The following is a 12316-nucleotide window of genomic DNA, read 5'->3' as shown; positions in this document are numbered from 1 at the left end:
AGAAAGATGCAGCAGTCGACTTCCCTATGCCCTGTGAAGCCGTTCTACTCTCTCTTATAGGAGCTCCAGAGTCAGAGCGGGCTGGTTGGCCATTGGTATGGGTTATGCCAGTATAAAAATAGTTATCATGACAATAAAGGCAATATGATAGTATTGTGATATTAGCTCTTCAACAGAATACTTTTCAACCTTAATGTTTTACCCTTGCAGATAAGTTTTCTCAGGAAAATATACTTGCGTCTTTAATGTCTTATCATCAATTAGGTTGTCACCCTTACCCTATCAATAAGCATTATACTACTTTACTTTCAGAGAAAGCATATCTTCTGGTTTTTTGCCTCCTTTCTTTTCCTCCACTCTTCTTTTCTTTTCCTTCCTTCTTTCCTTCCATCTTAATATATTTAAAAAAGAAAAACTGCATGAAGTCAGTGCTGACTCATTGCGACTCCCCTGTGGGTTTTGGGGACTGTAACTGTTTCCTGGAGTAAAAATTCCAGTCATTTCCTGCGAAGTTGCTGGTGGCTTGGGACTGCCAGCTATGTGGATCCAGCCTAACACTTAACCTCTACACCACAAGGACTTCTGATGTTAATATACAAATAGATAGCACTTAACCTCTACACCACAAGGACTTCTGATGTTAATATACAAATAGATAGAAATCATAAAATGTGTATTTTTACTTTTTAAAAAGTGGTCTGTTTTCTAATTTTAACATTATCTAGTTTATAAGTGAATGAGCTATTATTAATATGGGTTAAAGCAACATATTACTCAATGTTTTTATTTGATTTTATATTTGTTATGTAAATATTTTGTTAATAGTAATTTTAAATTTATATTATTATTAAGTATTTATTTTATGTATGTGTACTTGGATTACACAGCCCAGTAGAGCAAATCCTATTTCTCATTTGGTTTTGTATCACAAATTAGTTTAAGATGAGTCCACTTTGTTGACTGCTAGCAATAGACTGTTTCTTCCATCTCTGCCAGGTGTTCACATAGTGAGCATTTACCATGCTTGAATTGTCCATTTTGCCCAATGCTTCCACTTCCTACTAAAACTAAGAAGATCATTGAGCTATAGGGCACCTGTATTTTAATTGTGCTCTGCTTCTATGCCACTTGGAATGGGTCTTCTTGTCTGTGTTCCTATTATAATAATTACATATTTATAAATTGTCAATAAGTAGTCACTGTTTGTTCAGTCTGTCATAGTAACAGATTTATAGTGTCATAGAGCATAACCCTGAATCATTTATCATATTAATCTCCTTAATGGACTCCAGATCCCTTTATCACGTATCCTAGTCAACACTTAAAAATCTCTGGCTAATGAATGTTTGCCATCTGATTAGAATGGTGGCACCTTTGCCCCTGGTGTTTTAGGTGCCTTCCATGTATGATGAAGCAAACACTGCCTCACCCTGAGCTGCCCTCGCATTTGGCTCTAGGGTTGAGCCCATCGTTGCCGCCACTGTGTCAACCCACCTCATCCAGTGGCTCCTCTTTGCCACTGCCCCACTCCTTTACCACATAGAATGTCTTTTCCAGGGACTGATTTCTCCTGACAACATGTCCAGAGTACACAAAAGGAAGGCTGGCGACCCTGGCTTCTAAGGAGCATCCTGGCCAAACTGCTTTCAAGACAGATGGGTTTGCTCTGTTGGATGCCCTTTCCTTTCAGTGGTCTTTGCAGCCCCACAGTTCAAATACACCCATTATTCTTCAGCCTTCCTAGTCAGTGTCCAGCTGCCACTTGCGTGTGAGACCATTGAAAATGCCATGGCTTGGGTCAGGTGCATTTTACTCTTCAAAGTAGCCTCCTTGCTTTTCAGCACTTTAAAAATGTCTTGTGCAGCAAATTGATCAAATGCAATGTCCCTAATAACTAAAAATTCAGATTAGTCTTCATATACTAGTTGCTCGCTATGAATTAACCTTTGCTTTGCTAATTACTAAAACATTTTAATTTTCCAATTAGCAATTTTATTCATTTTTATAAGCGCATAAAAATCTTAGAATTATAAAAGTGATTGATTTTGTGTTACCTGCCACATAAAATATTTTTGGAATAAATCAAATAAATTAAAGTCTAACATGATTAGTGAGGTAAAACAAATAAAAACCCTAATAATAAGGGGGAGGAAATTTTACAGAACTACAGGATCGTTAAGTGGTTCATCACTGCTATACTCCACCCTGGATTCCTTCCACATGGCCCTTCTGAGAAGGACTGCCATTATCTTACAGGTGGGTTTGGGGTTTCCATTATATCCATACACTTCACATCGATTTGGTTGCTTATGTTTAAACTTCTGATATATTTTCCTTTTGACACCTCATGATCATGCAGGCTGGTGTGCTTCTTCCATCCGGGCTTTATTGCTTCCCTGCTGGATGGCCACTTGTTTAACTACATGCCTTTAAGACCCCAGGTGCTATAAAAACATAATTGCTAGGCATCATGGGCTTTCTTCACATTTGCTTAAGCACCCATTTTGACTTCAGTGGTATTGTCAGGAAGGTATCATACAATGCTGCATTATAATAGCAAACCATTCTTGAACTGAGGTAAGATTTAAGTAGAGGGCCATTGGCTTCCTTCTTCATTTGCATATATATATACATGCATAAACAAATATACATATATTTATATAATTTTTTCTTTCCTCTTATTTCTTTCCTACTACCCCACTATTCGATTTACCCATCGTTCACCTCCCCGTAGTACCTCTCAGATACAACTTGACAAGAAAAGCTACACCCTCCTTGCCATCAGTTTTAGAACACTTACTGTTCCCCTGTACCCTTCATTGTTGGCTCCCCTCTCCCCTCCCCCTCACTTCCCTCCCATGGCCCCCAGTAACCATTGGACTAGTCGCTGTCTCCGTAAGATTGCCTATCCTGCTTATTGTGTATAGGTAAACACCCAAAATAATAGCTAAATAAGTAGACAAGAAAGCAAGCCAACAGACTATCAGAGATCCTGAGATAGAGCAGATGAATAGCTCTCTGCTAAATAGAGAGAAGGACCTCTTAGAAACCATCAGTCCAGCCCCCCTTTCTTCCAGAGCTGCATATCCCGGGTCTGCTTACCTCACAACTCATACATGCTTTTAGTCTTCAGCATGCATGTCTGACTGGCGACTATCCTATGAGTCCCCTTTGCTATTCCTGCAGTCAGGGATGGAGCTGTCTAGTGTCCTTCCCATCCCTGCCCCCCACCCCCAGTTAAGCCTTTAGACACTCAATGTGTCCCCCATTTTTTTATTAAATACTTTTATTGGGGGGCTCTTACATCTCTTATCACAATCCATAAATTCATCCAGTGTGTCAAGTACATTTGCAAATATGCCGCCATCATTTTCAAAGCATTCTCTTCCCACTTGAGCCCCTGTTATCAGCTCCCTATTTCTTCCCCCTCCCTCCCTTGCCCTTTCTCCCTCATGAACTCTTGAAAAGTTATAGATTATTATTTTCATATCTTACATCATCCTCTGTTGCCCCTCACCCACTTTTTCATTGTTCATCCCTCTGGGAGGGGGTTATAAATTGATCCTTGTGATCGATTCCCCCTTTCTCCCCCCACCATTCCCTAATCCTCCTGGTATCTCTACTCTCATTGTTGGCCCTGAGGGTTTATCTATCCTGGATTCCCTGTATTTCAGGCTCTTACCTGTAGCAGTATGCATGTTCTGGCCTAATCTGATTTGTGTGTCTCATCGGTGCTATACTGCATCCTAACCTACTCATCTCTTCCCTGTCACCTCTCTGTAAGGGGATGGCCAATTGTCTGCAGATGGGCATTGGGTCTCCACTCCATGCCCTCCCACCCCCCATTCACATTGGGTAGATTTTGTTCCGGGTTTTAGATGCTTGATACCTGATCCCATCAACACCTCATGATCACACAGGCTGGTGTGCTTCTTCCATGTGGGCTTTGTTGCTTCTCAGATAGATAGACACTTGTTTATCTTCAAGCCTTTAAGACCCCAGACTTTCTATCTTTTGATAGCCGGGCACCATCAGCTTTGTTCACCACATTTGCTTATGCACCCATTTGTCTTCAGTGATCCTGTCAGGAAGGTGAGCATCACAGAATGCCGGATTATTAGAACGAAGTGTTCTTGTGTTGAGGGAGTACTTGAGTCGAGGTGTGTCCTCCTTGTGAGTAATCCCCAACCAGTTTGGATGGGGTGCCAAGTGCTGTCCCCTAGGCAGAAGTCTACTTTTATTTGGCTTTTATGTGTTTTATCTCATTAGTCATGTTAGATATGCATATGTTCACTTGCATATTTGAGATTTCTCAGTACATGAAAGCCAAGATAGATAGCCTTTCAGAAACAGTAACAGGAATAATGGTTCCCTGAGGGCATGGGAAGAAAGGGGGTGGAAGTGGGGAATAGGGGGCTGATGGCACTGGTGACTGTATAACCATACTCGATGGGATGAAGTAACAGAATTGTGTGTCAATGGATATACTGGGTTGTGTAAGAAATGGGAAAAAATACTTTTATAGGGGAAAAAATAATAATAATAAGGGTTCCTGGGGGTGGAGTGGGGAGGGGGCTATAAAGGGTTCAAGAAGAAAGAAAATGTTTTGAAACTGATGATGGTAGCAATTGTACAATACTGCTTGATGTGACTGAACTGTGGATTGTTCTGATATCTGTAAGAGCTCCCAGTAGAATGATTAATTTAAAAAAACTTAAAAGATGATAATAATGAATTGTTAATAAGGTATTCGACTCACAACAAAACACACTATGATGAATCCTGAAATAGAACTGGTTATAAATCAGGGTGTGTCTGTATTCATGAACACTTTCAGTATTATCTTAAATTGTTTCCTTAACAAAATGGAGATAATAAAATGGGTATTAGATTTCATAGGGCTTTTTCAGAAATAAATAAGAAAATGACTCAATTGAAAAATAAATATACGAATAAATAAATAAAAGTCATGAGGTATGTTTGGATGTGTAGGAAAACTAACATTTTGAGTATTAAATGAATACTATGAATCTATAAGATTTTTGAGATTTAATTTTAATATTAGATATATACCAGGAAATGACAACATTAAATTGTCTATTATAAAAATAAGAAGAGTTTTTGCCAGTTTGGATAACATATAAAATTAGGTAATTTTGGACTTTAAGAAACCACTAATTTAGAATGTCTTATATTGATGGATTTTTTTAAATCCTAAAGAAAATATAAATATTTATGATTATACTAATTAATGCATAGATAATCATCCAAGTATATAGTACTTTCCAAGAATGTTTTTTAAAGGCAGAATAAAGAGCTCTATTAAGGGTGAAAAAGTTCACATTGACATCTATTAGACGGTAAAATATGGCTCTGTTGAAATTCTCTGGACTAAAATCACTTTCAAGTTATTTATGTGTGTATTTTCAAGTCATGTATTGGATTTTTTAATTTACAGATACTTTTAAAATAGATCTGAGGCTACAATATCTCATTTTCCTAATACTAAATCCATTTTGTAAGATAAATGTGAGATGTGTACATTGATTTGTCATGTAACGAGTCTTAGAATATCGGGAGGAGTTGGAGAAGCAATGGGAAAGAAGATATAGGTGGCATTTTCTCATTCATCACATTCACTCTGTGGCTGCTGACACCCACATGAACACCAACTAGAATGAAAGACGGCAAAATGATTTGAACTTAATCATAACATTGCATCAAACGCTAGTGTGATATTGAAGGAATAGGGAAACTACTCAGCTCTTCGATCGTGAGAAGAGATTATGTAAGCCATGGTCTCAGGTATACGTCTAGTAAAGATTAGCTACTAAACGCCAAGATTTTCAACAATTTTATAACTAATAAGTTTTCATTTTTTAAGACTACAAGCATTTTTCTTTTTACTGGATAATTACTTGTATAAATGTGCTCCTTTATTTTATATTTAAGTAATGAACAAGTAAAACTAACCAAAAAATCATAAATATACAAGATCATTTCTTTCCTAGAATATGCACCTGCAGAAACGTGACAATGCAGTTTTGCATTAAAATATCATACATTTGTTGAAATTCAAGACAATCTGTTCATAAATATGTGTACTCTTTCTCCTAAGCAAACAAACAAAGCAAAAACAAACAAGTGTGCTTTATTTTCCTCATTCCGCATGCGTTTTATTTTTTTTTCACTGGGTTATCATTGTCATTACGTAATTCTTTTATTTTGTATGTATAACAGCCTGGGATTGTGAAATAAATCTAAGACCCATCTGAAGATAAAGTTTTCTTGGAGTAAGTTATAGAAAAGTCATTCTTGTTTGTGTTATTGTGAGAGTTTTTATGGATTTCACTTTATTCTAGTGAAAACATAATTTTCTTGATAGCAACTGATAATATACTTTTCGATATGTATCACAATGATTAAAGCCTTCAAGTACTCAGTCATGCCATGCTTAAGATTTCTCATTGAAGCCAAAGGTGAGCAAAAGGGACTTCCAGGGAGACCTGTGTAAAGCTCTCTGAAAGACTAACTATTCAACAATCATCTTTTTTGTTTTCGTTTAACTGATGGCCCCTTTGTAGCATGCAGACAATCTCTCTGCCTGAAGCTGGTAGCACTCACCAAGACACAGGCTCCGCTACATTAGCTCACTTAATCGAATTATAGCCAACTCACATAGCACAGTTTAAGACTGCACACCAAGCATTGAAGGCTATGCACCCCAAAATGGGAGTACAATGGTGAAGCACTTGTCTTTAAACTAAAAACGAGATTCAAACCCACCCAGAAGCCCCCTGAGAAATGATTGGGAGAGCTGATCCTGTAAAGATCACATGGGCATCTCTGCTCACTTACGTGGGATGCTGTGAGTCAAAACTAAACTCAACGGCACCCAACAAAATCAAGAACGTGTTTTAATACACTATATAAAATGGACTCAAGAAACGACATGTAAAACATCAATATATTATCTTACTATTGTTTCTTTTTGTATGCAATTATCAATTTAGAGATAGCAGAGAAATGAAAGCCCATTAGCAAGGGTCAACTCATCATTTGCAGGAATCCAGTGCAAAACGAAAATAGGGATCCTTTATTGAGACATAGCTAAGAATTTCACACCATTCCTTCAAGTGTGGAGCCCTACCTTAATATACTAGTCATGCACTGTGACCCTGGCCTAGTCAGGGACATCCCTGCCATGCTTTCATTCGGCAAGCTAACATGCAAGGAAGAAAGAGGAAGCAAGGTGGCAATCTGTCACACCTGGGCTTGGTCAAAGCCGCAGACGATTCTTGCAGGAGCTTCACAACTGAAAAATGAATGACTTTTTCTTATCAATCCCACTCCACAATAGAATATAGACATTTACACTCCTTATGAGCTTGCACCCCATAGAAAATCTATCGTGGTGGCTGTCATCATGGTCTTTCTACATAAAATTAAGCAATATATAGTGATGTTTTCTTTATAGAAGTGTGAACAATATGCATGCATTTGATAATATTAAATAGCTTTTCAATACTGAAAAAAAAGACTTTGCATGTTGTAATTAGATATATTTTATATATTCAGGTAAGTTGGTGAAATCGTTTTAATGTACCAAACAAAGTGCAGTGAATGTTCTCAGAAATGCCGTGCTGAGTTGTTTTTTCAAGGTAAAGCGATATCTTCTATGCCGTGTGGACACAGACTAAGAAATGCTACATATTGGGTTTTATACTCCAATTTGTCTTTTTTAGGAATGCAAGTATTGGAATGGAATGGAATTCCGTTAGCTTCTAAAACATATGAAGAAGTGCAAAGTATAATTAATCAGCAAAGTGGGGAAGCAGAAATATGTGTAAGACTGTGAGTTTTTCCTCATCTTTTGGTTTCCATTTTTTGGCTATTCATGGCTGTTTTACTTTAAAATTGTTAAGGTGGAACCTTTGCCCGTCAGTAAGATTTTCAGTAATCAGAAAATCAAGTGAATGCAAGTTTTATAGATGTTTTGTGTTCAAAATCAAACTCTAAAGCTTAGAAAGAACTCAACTAATTTTATTTCTGATATGTCAGTCATTTTCTCTTTTCATGCTTTCATTGAAACATGCTTCATGTAAATGAAAGCTTAAACCCATTTAGATTTCATGGGTGTGTATATTGTTTCAAAATGAACTTACATGTATTCCATAAAGATTTCACCTTAATCACCTTTATCAGCTCGGACTTTTAACAGCATTGCAAATGTCTCCTGGGTCAGAAGGGTGAGCATGCTTTGAAGTTGCTTTGTATCATTAACCACTTCTCATTTACCTACTGAAATAAAATCTTCAAGAGAGTTGGGCAGGGGTGGGGGCGGGGTGGAGGGAGAAAGTGATTGTTGTCTCAGACTTCCTCAATTGCTTTCTCAAAGTTGAGTTTTTCATTTTCAGGGATCTCAATATGCTATCAGATTCTGAAAAATCTCAGCATCTGGAGCTTCACGAGCCACCAAAAGCTGGTAGGTGAAAGCCGTCGGTTTTCAACTGCACCCACAGAGGTAGACATGCAGGTGCACATCATTTCTTTGTTTCTGAAAGAATAGCTTCTTGTGTTTTCAGTGAAAGTTCACAGAAAAATTAGGTTCCTTTTGGGCAATTTCTACCTATAGTGTTCAATGGCATTAGCTACACTTTCCACAATGTGTCTACATTCTCTTTAAGTGTCCTTTGTTCGGTCTCTGGTACTCGCTCTCCTTTCCTGATTACCTTCTCTCCTCCTCCTCTTGTTATAGACGAATTGTTGGCCTTTGGTCGCATATTTGTTGTTTATTTATTGTTTTAATAGAACACCATACCCTTTATTTTGTGGGCCATTCTGTTATTTCACTAAAAGGTGACCTCGGTTCAAAGTCTAAAAAGTACCTCAAGGCAATAGTCTCAAGGAATCCTTTAGTCTCCACCGAACCAGTAAATCTAGATGTCCTAATAATTTGAGTCTTGCTGTGCATTTTTCTCCCATTTTGTCAGGCCCCATCTGTTGCAGCCTTACTCAGAACTGTTGGTAGTGGTAGCCACACACCCAGGGGTTCTGCTGGCCTCAGGGTAGACAAGGCTATGGTTCATGCAGTTGTTAGAACTGTAGATTTGGTTTCTGGTGCAGATATAATTATAGAAGAAGATCTAGCACAGACAAGGTAAAGTTACAGATAGATACTTGCTACATACTTAAATAACTATAAACAAAATAAAATGCATGACAGGCACAGTTTTAGTATTCTAGAGAAATATAGATAGGCGTGTTAGTCCTACTGAAAGACTACATATGGAATCCTTGCTGTATGCGTTCACATTTTTAATTCCTTAAAAATAAATTAATCCTGCAAAACAGTCCATAGAGCTGCTTCCCCCCCGCCCACCCCCATGTACTTGTTTGAAGTCATATATAATTTTGAGATTATGATTGATTCTTAACTATAAATGAGTTTGGGAACAGTTATTCCTAAATCTTTCAATTGAGTTAAATCAACATATCATTTCATGAGGAATAGTCCTAAATAATATGCTCAAATATATGTAGGTCAACCTGAACATTAAAAATATATTCTTCTATTTAGCAAATGTTTTACTTACTATTTTTAACCATCATTCTAGGGGTCTGGGATATTGTACTAAACAGAATAGATAGGGTCCTATAGGAATTTTAATACATCTGTAAATGTAAATATATTCCTAAAAATTCCCCACTTAGAAAATGATGTGTGTGGTTTAAAGAAGGAAAAATAGCTAATTATACAGGTAATGTTCAAGTAGATAAGATAAAATATTCTATCATTCATAAGATTCCCCTCTCTAGGTAAAACATTAAAAAATAATCCACCATTATTTTCAGCCATCCCTTAGTATCCTTGGTTTCTCAGGAAAATTAAACATACAGGTACAATTGAGTTTGTTTATTTTTCTTACAGTGGCACAGTTTGTAAGTATTGTTCTGCCTTGATCACCTGAAGTTAGGCATTGTCTACCTATAACAAATGTGTCAAGTCCTTTCATTCTGTTGCAGTGGATAAAGCAAAGTCCCCAGGGGTCGATCCTAAGCAGTTGGCAGCAGAACTCCAGAAGGTTTCACTGCAGCAGTCACCACTTGTTCTGTCATCAGTCGTTGAAAAAGGATCTCATGTCCATTCTGGTCCTGCATCAGCAGGATCCAGCTCTGTGCCCAGCCCTGGACAGCCAGGGTCACCCTCAGTGAGCAAAAAGAAACACAGCAGCAGCAAGGTGAGAAGTGTTCAGTTTGAATCCAAAATAGCTAATTTTCTTGCCCTTTGTTCAGATCAAATAAAAAATTAAAAAACACCTGTGACCATTGAGTCTGTTCTGGCTCACAGTGACTGTCTTACGCAGGGTGCATTAAAGGAGCAAAACAAGTGACACATATGTTTGTGTGTAGAGAGAGAATTTTCAGGCAGGTTCCAAGTGTGTGGGTCAGATGTTAGACTGGAGGCTTCCCTTGACTGTGGGGGGCTGATGATCCATAAGAAGGCCACAAACTAGGTGGATGAACCAAAGGTCACCCATTCAGACCTGCAGCTGCAGACATGATAGATCCAGTGTTGGCAGATCAGATAACAGGTCACTGACAACTCCTAGGACCAGCAATCAATATGGCTGGCTGTTGGCTCAGGTCCAAAGAACTAGAGGTTGAGGAGCTGGATGTAGGATCCAGAGATAATAAAAGAAATCAGATTTTTCTACAGCATCCACTTATATAGGAAGCAGATCACACTCCCAAGGAAGTTCCCTTTCAATGGATTGCATCAGCACTATGACCAGAATAATCTTGTTGCATTCTACAACTAATCTTGCAAGTGATTGCATTGTATTAGATCAGGTCATGGGGAATTACTATGCATTAACTGCCAAACCCCTTAAGAATCCTGGATCAATCAAGTTAACATAAAATATTAACTGTCACAGAGACCCTATAAAATTTTCTGAGATTATAAATCTGTACAGGAGCACATAAACTCATTTTTCTCCCTGGGGCAGCTGGTGACTTTGAATTCCTAGCTTTGCAATTAGCAGTTCAACACTTATGCTCACAATACCACCAGAAACTGGGAAACAGAAACCACTTTTAAAAATATTTTTCTGATGTTTTCTCATGTCCTTAAGATTTTTTTTTAAATTTCATTTCATGTATTAAACTGATCAAATTAATGTTCTACATCACTTAAAACATCTTAGTAACATGCTTGGTATTTTTCACTGTTGTGGCATAATATTAGCTTTCTTTGTGTATAGAAGTCTAGCTTTGCATTTTTGAAAGAACAGATGTAAAATAATGTTCATAAGGAATAAGAAAATGATGAATTCCCAAATGCAACAAAATTTAGAATATGATGAAGAATTATATCTCACCAAAGTTGTTTTAAAAAAAAAGATGAGGGTAAGAGAGTTCCTTGGACATTAACAACCTGCGGATTCCTGATGAATTGTATAAAAGTCACTGCCATTGAATCAATGTGACTCCTGGCAGTCCTATTGGACAGAGGAGAGCTGCCCCTGGGACTTCCCAAGGCTGCACTTACAGAAACAAAAAGCTTCAGCTTTCTCCTGCAGAGATGCTAATAAGCTTGAACTGCTGTTAGCAGCCCAGCTCATAACCCACTACACAAGCAGTACCCTGCCCCCCCCCCCCCTTGACTTTTACAAAGCAGCTTTCAGTTGCCTCCTGGGGTTGAACACTACAATGCAGGAGATGTAGGACTAAATGCCAGACAAACTAATGGCGTCAACAATCTCAGGCTACCTCTTTAATGTAATGGTTAATATGTAATGGACTACATATAATTTTGTGTTGTTTCTTACCAACACACTTACAACGTAATATATTTATATGTTGACAGAACAAACCAGCAAATATTGTGATCACTAACTGTTATGGTGGTTTTCTAGAAGCAAGGAACCATCCCCAAACCTAATACACACACACACACACACATATATATGTAAACTTTATATATATGTGAAGTTGGCCTACCCCTAGTCTGTCAGTTTGTCATACTTTGGTGGCTAGTGTGTGCCATAATGCTGAAAAGCTATGTCACCAGTGTTTCAAATGCCATCAGGGTCACACAAAGTGAACATGTTTCAGCAAAGCTTCCAGACCAAGAACAGACTATGAGGAAGGAAGAGGCTGTCGACTCTTGAGGAATCAGCCACTGAAAACCTTATAGACAGAAGTAACCGTTTTTAAGATAGTGGACATCTCATGAACAGGGGCAGTACATCGTTGGAGATAGTGGACATCTCATGAACAGGAGCAGTACATCGTTGGAGATAGTGGACAT

At 38.0% G+C, this 12316-nt stretch overlaps 1 protein-coding gene across 1 annotated transcript in view; it reads left to right on the top strand.

The window, feature by feature from the left end:
- PCLO (piccolo presynaptic cytomatrix protein) overlaps nucleotides 1–12316 on the top strand; it is a 393696-nt gene that overhangs the window by 310117 nt on the left and 71263 nt on the right. Inside the window, exons 12-14 of the mRNA XM_045288647.1 lie at nucleotides 7746–7854; nucleotides 8418–8485; nucleotides 10027–10241. Coding sequence (XP_045144582.1) covers nucleotides 7746–7854; nucleotides 8418–8485; nucleotides 10027–10241 — 392 coding nt within the window. The remainder of the gene's footprint in view (nucleotides 1–7745; nucleotides 7855–8417; nucleotides 8486–10026; nucleotides 10242–12316) is intronic.

The sequence above is a fragment of the Echinops telfairi genome, unplaced genomic scaffold, assembly GCF_000313985.2.
Source record: "Echinops telfairi isolate 266 unplaced genomic scaffold, ASM31398v2 ScPeMD7_23;HRSCAF=83, whole genome shotgun sequence".
NCBI lineage: Eukaryota > Metazoa > Chordata > Mammalia > Afrosoricida > Tenrecidae > Echinops > Echinops telfairi.
This window is presented reverse-complemented; position numbering and strand designations above follow the sequence as displayed.